A 15230-nucleotide genomic window follows, 5' to 3' on the forward strand; every position below is an offset into this window, starting at 1 on the left:
GTTGAGTGTCCCTTTTCAGGTGCAAGAAATGCCATTTTCACCTCTGATAATTGATTTTATTTTGACACTAGCACCTTTTTTCCCCTTCTAATATCTGTCCTTTTCCCTTTTGATAAGTGCCTACTTTTCCTTTCTCCACAACATGCAATCCTAAGCGACTTAGAGCCCCCTTTTCTATTATTTTTCCTAGAATTCGCTCCCTCGCATTTATAGATGTTATAATTATGTTACTTATAAAAGAATTGTTCAGTCTTTCTTCATTAGATTGTGCTTAATACTCATCAGGGTCTGTTTTGTGTCTTCTTTATAAGATGTTATTGTTCGCACTGGGACTTCACAAACATTACATTTTTTGCTCGCACGCTTCGCTCGCTCGAAAATTAATATTCAGACCATCACATCAAACTGCAAAGTTTGTTGCTTATCTTGTACCACGTAAAGAAAGAAACAAATATTGATGTCATCCCTGGTAGTGTAATCACAATCATGACGATGTAGGCCGGGGGTATATACCAATATTGTTTTGATTTTTTTCCCTTTGTAGGTGCCCCTTTTTACCAGTAAGTGCCCTTTTTGTTGGTTCCCCCCTTATTTCGAAAGACAATAATGCGCATTTTGTTCTGACCCCCAAAAAAGTTTTTGCTCATTACGCCACTGGGAAGAGGTGAAGGCAGGGGCAGCGGAGCGTCTTTCAAAGTGGGGGGGGGGGCACCAACAAGGGGCAAACATATATAATTTGTTGACATTGAGATATACCAATACATTGTAATTACATTATCAGGGATGATTTCAATATTTGTTTCTCTCTTTACATGGTCCAAGATAGTGCCTTAAGTCTATATATCTGCACTAGTTTGGACAGGAGGGATTAGACCTCCCTGCGTGGTCACTGGCAGGTGGTTATCTCATCAAATCAGCTCTCAATTAAAATAAGAAAAAGGGGGCCATGGGAGAACAACGGGTACCGATTAGACATGGTTGGCTTTATAGAGGGCGCAAGTAGCTATAAGTAGTGCAGTCCCGCAGATTAAGTTTCATACTTTGTAGTTTGGTGTGAAGGTCTCATTATTCATTCAAATTTTAAGATTTGTGAGGTCGCAGTGGGAAAAATTGCAAAAAACACAATCCTAATGGGATTCTATGGACAATTTAATCATGAAAGAATGAAAAGACCTTTAAGAAGAAATGAAATTATACCATTTTTAAATGCGGGCGAGCTTTTAGTGAAATTAAATAATAAGGGTTACTCTTATTTGTCATTATGTTTTGGGCGAATTTTGGGCTCCGAACACTTTAGAGGGGCTTTAATGAGTGCAATGATGTGAGGTAACGTCCTTTTGGCTGTGAGCAGGCAATATACCGTGTGAGTCAAAAAAAAGTTTACACCTAGAAAATTGCTTTAAAAAATTTAATCATCTATGAACAGTAAATTATTATACATCTCGTGAAAGAGTGTTTTATCACAAATAATAATAATAATAATAATAATACATGAGATTTATATAGCGCCATTATCCATTTTAATTAGATGTTCAAGGCGCTTCAAAATATTAGGGAACACAAGAATCGTGTACATTTACATAAGAAAGAAAATGCAAAAATGAAAGAATGAATGAATGTCTGTCTTCAAAAATCATTTGGTATCATTTTTATGTGGTATGTGTTTACGCTTGGATGAACACAAAAATGATACCAAACGATTTGGGATTAAATACTCTTTCAAAAGATGTATAATAACTTGCGGTTCATAGATGATTTTAAAAATAATTAGCAATTTTCTAGGTGTAAATTTTTTTTTGACTCACACTGTAGTGTTATATTTGAAGACGCGCTTCTTAAAGATTTTTTTATTCGGGAATGGGGAGAGGAGACTTTCGAGGGCAAAGGCTCGTGCATGCACTTTATTACATGAGCCTCGCTTAAATTAATTTTGAATCAAGCTTGGATTTGAACCTGAAAACGAAAACGAGAGGTTTAGTTAATATCTTTCGATGTTGCACTTGACTTGCCTTTTAGGGTCGCGTGGGTCTCTTGGTAATTGTGAAGAGCTTTCATTGGATATGTCTCTCGGAGCTCTTCAGTAGGTTAAGATCAATCTTCGTTCACATTTGCTGGTTCTTTCACTTCTGAAGAGGGTCAAAGTGAGATAATTATTTTTAATTTTAATACAGTCATACGATTGGTTTGATGAGCTGGCCTGGGAAAACAGGGGTGAGAGAAAGAGAGAGAGAGAGGGGGGGAGGGGGGGGGGGGGCGATGAATACATACGGATAGGTACTGAAGTGACTAAAGGGGATCAAAGAGGGAAGATATACGAGAGGGATAAAGAGAGAGAGAGAGATAGAACAAGACAGACATAGACAGAGAGTAACAGAAATAGAGGTAGAGGAAAATACACAGAGAGAGAATGAGAGAGAAAGAGACCGAGAGAGGGAGAGAGAGAGAGAGAGGGGGGGGGGTCAGACAAGCACAAATATAAAATGTAGAAAGAATGAATAGAATGGTGTCGGTAAAGAGAGAGAGAGAGGGAGAGAGAGAGAGAGAGAGAGAGAGACATAAATATGTCGAAATTAGGAATAGTGAGGAGGGGGTAAAGAGAGAAGGGGGGGGGCATAGATAATAACAAAATAAAATTTCATAAAAAGATTAACACAAAGTATAACCTAGTTGGTTGTAATATTGCCTTAACTAAAAACGGATAACTACTTTTCCAGGTACTATTTCACTTACATTTCTTTCCAAGAGTTCTCACTAACAAATTCGTCAGGCAATTGTATGCTCAACGACAATGTCGTCAGTATTATGACGTTTTTTTTTACAGTAAAATCTATGCCAATAAGGGAGTTTACAGATAGCACATGGTACAAATGACCCCAAATATTCACAGATCTTTTACACATGGAGAAGTTCCCCTTTGAGCATATTAGAATAATAACTGCCAAAGTCCTAGCTGTGCTTCATGAATACCTTTTGTTTGCCCTCTTGAAAAGAATACTTCCACCTGCGTATCATAGAATGCACCGTTGGTGCATAAATGAATAATGTTACATAACTTTCATGGGCGCATATTCAGTATTCATCTCTGTGGGTGTTACCTTTTTGGTACAAATGACCTTCATCTGCCCATGCGCAGATTGCATCTGTAAATTCCCTTATAGATAATAATTAGCCCATATGATTGTAGTCATAAAAGAAAGTAGTTTATTTTTACGAACTTGCGACAAGTGCTTTGTTTACCGATAAATTTAACATCTCGGCGTTGAAGGTTAAACATAATACTTCCACCCGATCCCAGGTTGCTGGTTGTTTCAAGTTACCCTGATTCGTCGTCGCAGAAGTTTAGTCGAAACATCGCCGAAATAAGTATATTGATGGTGAAAACAGGCGCAGTCGCCAGTTTACCGCCAGAAGGTGGAGAGAGGTGTTTGCGATCCTTGAACTCAAGGCAACACACGTCACCAGAAGAGTTGGACGGACTGGTTATCCGTTTTTCGAATTTGCAGCGTGTATCAGAAAGACGCATCATTGATCAATGATGAGGCTTTTCGTTTGTCTTATCGTCTGCTTCTGTTCGGCAGTAGCTAACGCACAAGGTAAGACTGAACGTAAGAAATGTTTTCGGAACTCGAGAATTATTTCGACTTATTGGCCGTTTTATTGACTTTTAGTATAACACCTACATGTAACATTGAAATTCGTAGTAAAATTCAACCATAATTTATTGATTAAAATCCATATTGGATCATTCTCAATTTTCAGTTAACAAACGATACCAAAGATTTGTTTATATTTAAATACAGTAGACAAAAATATGTAATTGAAATGTCAAAAATTTAGTCAATATAATGCAAGAGATAATAATATACAAATATACACTGTCTTGAGAGGTTCTGGTTAAAACTATGCGCAAGAGGTGACTCCAGTAGCACTATTTGCTGAGGGGCGCAGCCCCGAAGCAAATGGTACTTTTGGAGTCACCGAGGCCCATAGTCTTAACCAGTACCTTGAATAGAAGGCATGGTATATTTGTTTTTTATCCTACATCAAACATTTATTCAAAAAAAAAAAATCCTTTTTTGGAGAAAAATAATTAAATTTAAAATTTAAAAAAATGTCAATTTTTATCAAAAAAGAATTAAAATATTTTGTTTTCATTAAATTAAGATTTGAAAAAGAAAAAGAAACATTCACAATTTTTTCAACTCCCAAATAGTACATCTACTCCCAAATGGTACTCATATAATACTTTTTCAGAGCAACCTTAAAATAGATGAAATATTTCTGGTCACGTGACGAGCTCTCAACCAGTCAAAAGCCAAAATTTTTGATGCATGATATAATATGTTGTATTTCTAGTGGCATATTTTTACATTCAACTTCAGCAAGGAGACAAATAATGATAAGGCAAAGTAAAATTGATCGCTATAGTCATGATAGTTTCTAGGTCGGAGTTCTCGATATTGAGGAGGAGCAGTTCCATTTTATTTGTTGATATTATTTTGTACATACAAAATGCAATCTGTTCTGATAACACAGATTTTGTTAATTCAATAGATTTGAATATGCACCACAGAGGCCCAATACAAGGTGAAATCTCAATATTTTTGTTTAGCACCTGGTCTAGATATCCTTTGATTTTTTATATATTTCATTTACAAATAATTTTATTTGCCCTAATATACACTCAGCAAATAAAAAAAAGGAAAAGAAAGTGGATGCTTATTGCTTTCCAAAATATTCATATAAACTGTCTATAAAATATGAGAAAACATATATCAAATTCAAGGAAAATTGAAACGCTACCAACATAAATTATCAAAGATCAAGTATTGTACTTGGATGGAGGGTCTGATAAAAAAAATAGCCAAAATAGGGCAAATATTCATTAACTGTAAATGAATATATGCATCTGTAAGATATTGTTGTGTAAAAATGAAGAAAAAAGAAAAAAGATAAATTGAGGAGGAATGAGCTATGGATGTCAACTACAACAGCAGTCCTTTTTGCCAAGCACAGTCAAGATACCTCCCCTTTCATTTTTCTCGTGATTTTTGTTTTGTTTCATTGTTGTAATTCGACTCTACACAATGGAACATCAACCTTTGAATGGCCAGATGCCCATTATTTGCTATTTTCTTTCCGAGACTCATATCTTGTTTAAAGACTCTCTAAAGTGTCGGGAGCCTCACAAATCTGATGGCAAAAATTTCCCCAAAATTGTATAATGATGTGAAAGAGGATGTCATTTAACACACACTTCTGCAAGGATTTTCAAAACAAATGTGTTATTAGACGAAGATGATGAAAGAATACAAACTGAGGTTGTGTGCGAACAACAAAAATCATAAATATGGTGTTCTCTCATTAATATTCCGCTTCAAAAACATTTGTTTTTAAAATTCTAGCAGAAGTGTGTGTTAAATGACATCCTCTTTCAATATAAAATTTAGGTGATTTTTTCCGTATTTTGGGGGCAGATTTTAGGCTCCCAACACTTTAGAGGGGCTTTAGGGGCTATGCTCACTCATGCGTGATTGGTATGATTCCAATTGCATATCATAATATGATAATTTTATGTTTAATTTGATATACGAGAGATAATTTATATTCAATACTTGAAATTCTTAATTGTAAACGGTATCTTTTTTTTTTTTTTTTGCTCAGTAAAACAATTTTTACATAAATAATACAAATAGAAGTAATCTTCTTATCATCAATATGGGCGTATACTCATCTTTGCTTTAGTATATCATCTTGTGACTTGAATTTACTAAGTAAAACTATAATTATTATAGAAATTTAATAGCCTTACATATTTCAAACAATGCTACAGTGATTGGAATTAAGTGTACACAAATGTATACATGTCTATGTTATATTAATACTAATAATATACACCGTTGGTCATAATGGTGGAATAAATATTTTTACCCCAATTTATTGAATGATTTTGACAATGATTTATTCCTACTAGATCTAGATAATAGTTTACATTCTCAGAATGTATTAAATGACAATTGGGGAGTGTTTGTTTTGGGTGACTGTTAAAGCATGTGTGTGCTACAATGCTAATCAACTATATAGGGGACCTACGTCCTTACGTCATAACTGACAGTAATGGGGATTAATACCTAATAAAAGGGCACTAATATAGCATATCGACACGGTTTTGATCCTGGGGGCTAACAGTAACAAGACCATTGCTTAGCCAATGAATAATTACTGTACGCAGCGGGCGCTAGGGTACGTCGACGCCCCCACAAAAACAAACAACAAAGAAAATGCAGTAATTTGTCAATAATTCATTGCATTTTGCTCCGACCCCCAACATAAAAAAAATCTTCTATGTGGGCATGCCTTGGACCATAATGCATGGCCCTACAGAGGAATTTTTCCTGTTGGTAACTTGAAAGGTTTTTTCCCCCCAAAAAAACAATCACATAAAAAAAAACTGAAGGGGAGGGGGGTTTAACCCCAACCCCCCCTTGCGTAAACGCCTGTCATGAAGATTGTCTCATCTTGATTTCTGCTAAGATCGTCTATAATTTTAGCGCTATTATTAACACCTGTCAAAATAATCTACATGAAAAAGATCTCTTTTAAATGCTTTTCAGGATTGCCCCTGCAGTGTTGATTAATTGAATAAAACTATCACATTTGATTTTGTTTTTCTTTTAAATGGATCAGAGTTACAATTGTTAAGTGTTTTTATAATGAATTCAGATCAAAGGAGAATATTACCCAAGGGACAAGGTAAGACTGCATGTTGTGCGTGAACAAAAGGGGGCGGACAAAGTAATTATTGAGGGGGTTGTGCTATAGTAAGAATTAAAATATTGCAGCGAAAGGAGCGTATTACATCAACCGGGTTAAGTGGGTGCGCACATCTTGGATATCTCTTGACAAATTTTCGGAGGGGGGGGGGGGGGTCACTACCCGAGAAAATATCCCATAATGAGAATGTGGTATATTTCCTATTTTCCTTCATATAAAGTAATGTTGTGGGATACATTTCTTCACTTTCGAGTGAAAGAAACTAATAAAGACCCCCAAATGTGACCATCCTGCAGCAGTGATTTTGGAAGAATAATTGGGGGGGGGGGGGGGCTGGGGGAGGGGTCGGGTTCTTGCAGTCATATTCTACATGTAGCTCGCGAAAATAATGAGGGGCTTGCAAAAATTGGGTGGGGCATGAGCTCCTGAAATACCCCTAGAGCGGCTACTGCCCTATTAAAATTTAATTTATGATTATTGTTTGTAAATTTTGTGGTTTACATCAAAAATAAAAAATAAGAACCAATTACTGCAGCTGGATGGAGAGTGGCAAATGTAGATTAATGTCTAGGATAAAGGAGATTGTTCTTATGAATTACTAAAGGTTCGATCAAAGTATTTCAAGAAATAATTTCCCCATAGACTTAACAAAAAGGAAAGAGCTTAATGCGAATTAAAACTTGGTGTGCGAATAATCTGATGTATTACACTAGAGGTATCGTGGTCGTATGGACACGTCACCAGACTGTCGATCACACACAAGGTCCGCGGTTCGAGTCCCGCCGCGGCACTAATATCCTTTAGCAAGACATTGATCTACATTCGCCACACTCGACCAAGAAGATGTAAGTGGGTTCCTGGTAGGAATTAACTCCTTGAAATGCTAGAGCTCCTTAATGGCAGCTGTGCTAAAGCCAGGTTAATAATTTATCTCTGTGCCTCAGAATAGTTTACTAGATCGATGGCGCATACTAAATGCTGTATTATTACACTCTCACCAAATTCAGTATCAATCCGTCTAGTCGATGGCTCATCAAGTAACGAAGGTCGAGTTGAAGTCAATTACAACGGACAATGGGGAACCGTCTGTGATGATCTCTGGGACGACACCGATGCGGCAGTGGTGTGTCAAATTCTTGGTCTAGGTGAGACTGGGAGTGCCCTTAGTAATGCTGCCTTTGGACAAGGGAGTGGAGACATCATTCTGGACAATGTTGAGTGCGTTGGAACTGAAACGGATCTCTTCTCGTGTCCTAGTAACGGACCACTCAATCACAACTGCGGGCATAGTGAAGACGCAGGAGTGCAATGCATCAGCACACCATCCGGTGAGTGTTGTCATTTAAAAGCCTTAAAGGCATCTTTTTGTTTGATAACTTGACAATATTAGGAAATGTATATACTCCATTACCTTTGACTGAAAAAAAAGGATAAACTGATGGAAAAATCCAAAGCTACGCTTTAGATAATAAACGGTTGCTTCTTTAACATGATACACATGCACAAATATCTAAACAAGTTCGCGATCAACATCAATGAAAATAAGTTAAGGAGCGGCAGTAAACCATTAAATTGGTGAGTTTCGTTATTTGCAAGGCAAAACGACATCTATTTCAACTTGTTAGATGTTAAGTCAAAATAACTCAAGTTGCATCTCTAGGATAAAAAAAGATTGTTCTTATGAATTACTAAAGGTTCGATCAAAGTCTTTCAAGAAATAATTTCCCCATAGACTTAACAAAAAGGAAAGAGCTTAATGCGAATTAAAACTTGGTGTGCGAATAATCTGATGTATTACACTAGAGGTGTCGTGGTCGTATGGACACGTCACCAGACTGTCGATCACACACAAGGTCCGCGGTTCGAGTCCCGCCGCGGCACTAATATCCTTTAGCAAGACATTGATCTACATTCGCCACACTCGACCAAGAAGATGTAAGTGGGTTCCTGGTAGGAATTAACTCCTTGAAATGCTAGAGCTCCTTAATGGCAGCTGTGCTAAAGCCAGGGTAATAATTTATTTCTGTGCCTCAGAATAGTTTACTAGATCGATGGCGCATAATAAATGCTGTATTATTACACTCTCGCCAAATTCAGTATCAATCCGTCTAGTCGATGGCTCATCAAGTAACGAAGGTCGAGTTGAAGTCAATTACAACGGACAATGGGGAACCGTCTGTGATGATCTCTGGGACGACACCGATGCGGCAGTGGTGTGTCAAATTCTGGGTCTAGGTGAGACTGGGAGTGCCCTTAGTAATGCTGCCTTTGGACAAGGGAGTGGGGACATCATTCTGGACAATGTTGAGTGCGTTGGAACTGAAACGGATCTCTTCTCGTGTCCAAGTAACGGACCACTCAGTCACAACTGCGGGCATAGTGAAGACGCAGGAGTGCAATGCATCAGCACACCATCCGGTGAGTGTTGTCATTTAAAAGCCTTAAAGGCATCTTTTTGTTTGATAACTTAACAATATTAGGAAATGTATATACTCCAATACCTTTGACTGAAAAAAAAGGATAAAACTGATGGAAAAATCCAAAGCTACGCTTTAGATAATAAACGGTTGCTTCTTTAACATGATACACATGCACAAATATCTAAACAAGTTCGCGATCAACATCAATGAAAATAAGTTTAGGAGCGGCAGTAAACCATTAAATTGGTGGGTTTCGTTATTTGCAAGGCAAAACGACATCTATTTCAACTTGTTAGATGTTAAGTCAAAATAACTCAAGTTGCATCTCTAGGATAAAAAAGATTGTTCTTATGAATTACTAAAGGTTCGATCAAAGTATTTCAAGAAATAATTTCCCCATGGACTTAACAAAAAGGAAAGAGCTTAATGCGAATTAAAACTTGGTGTGCGAATAATCTGATGTATTACACTAGAGGTGTCGTGGTCGTATGGACACGTCACCAGACTGTCGATCACACACAAGGTCCGCGGTTCGAGTCCCGCCGCGGCACTAATATCCTTTAGCAAGACATTGATCTACATTCGCCACATTCGACCCAGAAGATGTAAGTGGGGACCTGGTAGGAATTAACTCCTTGAAATGCTAGAGCTCCTTAATGGCAGCTGTGCTAAAGCCAGGGTAATAATTTATCTCTGTGCCTCAGAATAGTTTACTAGATCGATGGCGCATAATAAATGCTGTATTATTACACTCTCGCCAAATTCAGTATCAATCCGTCTAGTCGATGGCTCATCAAGTAACGAAGGTCGAGTTGAAGTCAATTACAACGGACAATGGGGAACCGTCTGTGATGATCTCTGGGACGACACCGATGCGGCAGTGGTGTGTCAAATTCTTGGTCTAGGTGAGACTGGGAGTGCCCTTAGTAATGCTGCCTTTGGACAAGGGAGTGGAGACATCATTCTGGACAATGTTGAGTGCGTTGGAACTGAAACGGATCTCTTCTCGTGTCCTAGTAACGGACCACTCAGTCACAACTGCGGGCATAGTGAAGACGCAGGAGTGCAATGCATCAGCACACCATCCGGTCAGTGTTGTCATTTAAAAGCCTTAAAGGCATCTTTTTGTTTGATAACTTGACAATATTAGGAAATGTATATACTCCATTACCTTTGACTGAAAAAAAGGATAAAACTGATGGAAAAATCCAAAGCTACGCTTTAGATAATAAACGGTTGCTTCTTTAACATGATACACATGCACAAATATCTAAAAAAAAATCGCGATCAACATCAATGAAAATAAGTTTAGGAGCGGCAGTAAACCATTAAATTGGTGAGTTTCGTTATTTGCAAGGCAAAACGACATCTATTTCAACTTGTTAGATGTTAAGTCAAAATAACTCAAGTTGCATCTCTAGGATAAAAAAGATTGTTCTTATGAATTACTAAAGGTTCGATCAAAGTCTTTCAAGAAATAATTTCCCCATGGACTTAACAAAAAGGAAAGAGCTTAATGCGAATTAAAACTTGGTGTGCGAATAATCTGATGTATTACACTAGAGGTGTCGTGGTCGTATGGACACGTCACCAGACTGTCGATCACACACAAGGTCCGCGGTTCGAGTCCCGCCGCGGCACTAATATCCTTTAGCAAGACATTGATCTACATTCGCCACACTCGACCCAGAAGATGTAAGTGGGTATCTGGTAGGAATTAACTCCTTGAAATGCTAGAGCTCCTTAATGGCAGCTGTGCTAAAGCCAGGGTAATAATTTATTTCTGTGCCTCAGAATAGTTTACTAGATCGATGGCGCATACTAAATGCTGTATTATTACACTCTCGCCAAATTCAGTATCAATCCGTCTAGTCGATGGCTCATCAAGTAACGAAGGTCGAGTTGAAGTCAATTACAACGGACAATGGGGAACCGTCTGTGATGATCTCTGGGACGACACCGATGCGGCAGTGGTGTGTCAAATTCTGGGTCTAGGTGAGACTGGAAGTGCCCTTAGTAATGCTGCCTTTGGACAAGGGAGTGGAGACATCATTCTGGACAATGTTGAGTGCGTTGGAACTGAAACGGATCTCTTCTCGTGTCCTAGTAACGGACCACTCAGTCACAACTGCGGGCATAGTGAAGACGCAGGAGTGCAATGCATCAGCACACCATCCGGTGAGTGTTGTCATTTAAAAGCCTTAAAGGCATCTTTTTGTTTGATAACTGGACAATATTAGGAAATGTATATACTCCATTACCTTTGACTGAAAAAAAAGGATAAAACTGATGGAAAAATCCAAAGCTACGCTTTAGATAATAAACGGTTGCTTCTTTAACATGATACACATGCACAAATATCTAAACAAGTTCGCGATCAACATCAATGAAAATAAGTTTAGGAGCGGCAGTAAACCATTAAATTGGTGAGTTTCGTTATTTGCAAGGCAAAACGACATCTATTTCAACTTGTTAGATGTTAAGTCAAAATAACTCAAGTTGCATCTCTAGGATAAAAAAGATTGTTCTTATGAATTACTAAAGGTTCGATCAAAGTATTCAAGAAATAATTTCCCCATGGACTTAACAAAAAGGAAAGAGCTTAATGCGAATTAAAACTTGGTGTGCGAATAATCTGATGTATTACACTAGAGGTGTCGTGGTCGTATGGACACGTCACCAGACTGTCGATCACACACAAGGTCCGCGGTTCGAGTCCCGCCGCGGCACTAATATCCTTTAGCAAGACATTGATCTACATTCGCCACATTCGACCCAGAAGATGTAAGTGGGGACCTGGTAGGAATTAACTCCTTGAAATGCTAGAGCTCCTTAATGGCAGCTGTGCTAAAGCCAGGGTAATAATTTATCTCTGTGCCTCAGAATAGTTTACTAGATCGATGGCGCATAATAAATGCTGTATTATTACACTCTCGCCAAATTCAGTATCAATCCGTCTAGTCGATGGCTCATCAAGTAACGAAGGTCGAGTTGAAGTCAATTACAACGGACAATGGGGAACCGTCTGTGATGATCTCTGGGACGACACCGATGCGGCAGTGGTGTGTCAAATTCTTGGTCTAGGTGAGACTGGGAGTGCCCTTAGTAATGCTGCCTTTGGACAAGGGAGTGGAGACATCATTCTGGACAATGTTGAGTGCGTTGGAACTGAAACGGATCTCTTCTCGTGTCCTAGTAACGGACCACTCAATCACAACTGCGGGCATAGTGAAGACGCAGGAGTGCAATGCATCAGCACACCATCCGGTGAGTGTTGTCATTTAAAAGCCTTAAAGGCATCTTTTTGTTTGATAACTTGACAATATTAGGAAATGTATATACTCCATTACCTTTGACTGAAAAAAAGGATAAAACTGATGGAAAAATCCAAAGCTACGCTTTAGATAATAAACGGTTGCTTCTTTAACATGATACACATGCACAAATATCTAAACAAGTTCGCGATCAACATCAATGAAAATAAGTTTAGGAGCGGCAGTAAACAATTAAATTGGTGAGTTTCGTTATTTGCGAGGCAAAACGACATCTATTTCAACTTGTTAGATGTTAAGTCAAAATAACTCAAGTTGCATCTCAAGGATAAAAAAAGATTGTTCTTATGAATTACTAAAGGTTCGATCAAAGTCTTTCAAGAAATAATTTCCCCATAGACTTAACAAAAAGGAAAGAGCTTAATGCGAATTATAACTTGGTGTGCGAATAATCTGCATGTATTACATTAGAGGTGTCGTGGTCGTATGGACACGTCACCAGACTGTCGATCACAAGGTTCGCGGTTCGAGTCCCGCCGCGGTACTAATATCCTTTAGCAAGACGTTTATCCACATTCGCCAGACTCGACCCAGAATATGTAAATTGGTACCTGGTAGGAATTAACTCCTTGAAATGCTAGAGCGCCTTAATGGCAGCTGTGCTAAAGCCATGGTAATAATTTCTCTCTGTGCCTCAGAATAGTTTACTAGATCGATGTCGCATAATAAATGCTGTATTGTTACACTCTCGCCAAATTCAGTATCAATCCGTCTAGTCGATGGCTCATCAAGTAACGAAGGTCGAGTTGAAGTCAATTTTAACGGACAATGGGGAACCGTCTGTGATGATCTCTGGGACGACACCGATGCGGCAGTGGTGTGTCAAATTCTGGGTCTAGGTGAGACTGGAAGTGCCCTTAGTAATGCTGCCTTTGGACAAGGGAGTGGAGACATCATTCTGGACAATGTTGAGTGCGTTGGAACTGAAACGGATCTCTTCTCGTGTCCTAGTAACGGACCACTCAGTCACAACTGCGGGCATAGTGAAGACGCAGGAGTGCAATGCATCAGCACACCATCCGGTCAGTGTTGTCATTTAAAAGCCTTAAAGGCATCTTTTTGTTTGATAACTTGACAATATTAGGAAATGTATATACTCCATTACCTTTGACTGAAAAAAAAGGATAAACTGATGGAAAAATCCAAAGCTACGCTTTAGATAATAAACGGTTGCTTATTTAACATGATACACATGCACAAATATCTAAACAAGTTCGCGATCAACATCAATGAAAATAAGTTTAGGAGCGGCAGTAAACCATTAAATTGGTGAGTTTCGTTATTTGCAAGGCAAAACGACATCTATTTCAACTTGTTAGATGTTAAGTCAAAATAACTCAAGTTGCATCTCTAGGATAAAAAAGATTGTTCTTATGAATTACTAAAGGTTCGATCAAAGTATTTCAAGAAATAATTTCCCCATAGACTTAACAAAAAGGAAAGAGCTTAATGCGAATTAAAACTTGGTGTGCGAATAATCTGATGTATTACACTAGAGGTGTCGTGGTCGTATGGACACGTCACCAGACTGTCGATCACACACAAGGTCCGCGGTTCGAGTCCCGCCGCGGCACTAATATTCTTTAGCAAGACATTGATCTACATTCGCCACATTCGACCCAGAAGATGTAAGTGGGGACCTGGTAGGAATTAACTCCTTGAAATGCTAGAGCGCCTTAATGGCAGCTGTGCTAAAGCCATGGTAATAATTTCTCTCTGTGCCTCAGAATAGTTTACTAGATCGATGGCGCATAATAAATGCTGTATTGTTACACTCTCGCCAAATTCAGTATCAATCCGTCTAGTCGATGGCTCATCAAGTAACGAAGGTCGAGTTGAAGTCAATTACAACGGACAATGGGGAACCGTCTGTGATGATCTGTGGGACGACACCGATGCGGCAGTGGTGTGTCAAATTCTTGGTCTAGGTGAGAGCGGGAGTGCCCTTGGGAGTGCTGCCTTTGGAGAAGGGAGTGGAGACATCATTCTGGACAATGTTGAGTGTGTCGGAACTGAAACGGATCTCTTCTCGTGTCCTAGTAACGGTCCACTCAGTCACAACTGCGGGCATGGAGAAGACGCAGGAGTGCAATGCATCAGCACACCATCCGGTGAGTGTTGTCATTTGAAAGCCTTAAAGATATATTTTTGTTTGATAACTTGACAATATTTGGAAATGTATATACTCCATTACCTTTGACTAAAATAATGAAGGTAAGACTGATGGCAAATTGTCAATGCTACAGTTTAGATCGTAAACGCTAACTTCTTTAATATGATACACTGACACAAATATTTAAAAAAGATCGCGATCAACATCAATGAGAATGTAGTTTAGGAACATCAGCATACCCTTTGGTGAGTTTCGTTATTTGCAAGGCAAAACGACATCTATTTCAAGTGTAACTTGTAAGCTGTTAAAGGTACTATGTCCCTTTTGCAGCCAACCTCAAATTCTGTAGAACTTTGCAGGAATTATGAATATGTCATGGATGTCCTATCTGTGAAATTTAAACGTTAGCAGTGTCCTAATATTCATATTATGCAAGCAAACCCGTTTACTTGCTAGACTTCACTGCCAGACACTATTGAGTGACTGACTGGCTTTTTTCTTCTCTGGTAATAACATACATGAGCATTTGTTTACATCAACAACCCACTTCTTGTGATGGCCAAAATTAAACTGATTAAATCTTTGCGCAGC

At 38.5% G+C, this 15230-nt stretch overlaps 1 protein-coding gene across 12 annotated transcripts in view; it reads left to right on the plus strand.

Annotated features, from left to right (window-relative positions):
* The first annotated feature begins 3409 nt into the window (after nt 1-3409).
* Nucleotides 3410-15230, plus strand: part of LOC105437691 (deleted in malignant brain tumors 1 protein) — a 34664-nt gene continuing 22843 nt past the window's right edge. For all 12 annotated transcript variants that reach the window (XM_030975157.1, XM_030975212.1, XM_030975194.1 and 9 more), the window contains exons 1-8: nt 3410-3593; nt 7782-8102; nt 8872-9192; nt 9962-10282; nt 11052-11372; nt 12141-12461; nt 13228-13548; nt 14317-14637. In XM_030975157.1, coding sequence (XP_030831017.1) covers nt 3533-3593; nt 7782-8102; nt 8872-9192; nt 9962-10282; nt 11052-11372; nt 12141-12461; nt 13228-13548; nt 14317-14637 — 2308 coding nt within the window. In that variant the 5' untranslated portion in view covers nt 3410-3532. The remainder of the gene's footprint in view (nt 3594-7781; nt 8103-8871; nt 9193-9961; nt 10283-11051; nt 11373-12140; nt 12462-13227; nt 13549-14316; nt 14638-15230) is intronic.

Source organism: Strongylocentrotus purpuratus, unplaced genomic scaffold, assembly GCF_000002235.5.
Source record: "Strongylocentrotus purpuratus isolate Spur 01 unplaced genomic scaffold, Spur_5.0 spur5_contig_867, whole genome shotgun sequence".
NCBI lineage: Eukaryota > Metazoa > Echinodermata > Echinoidea > Camarodonta > Strongylocentrotidae > Strongylocentrotus > Strongylocentrotus purpuratus.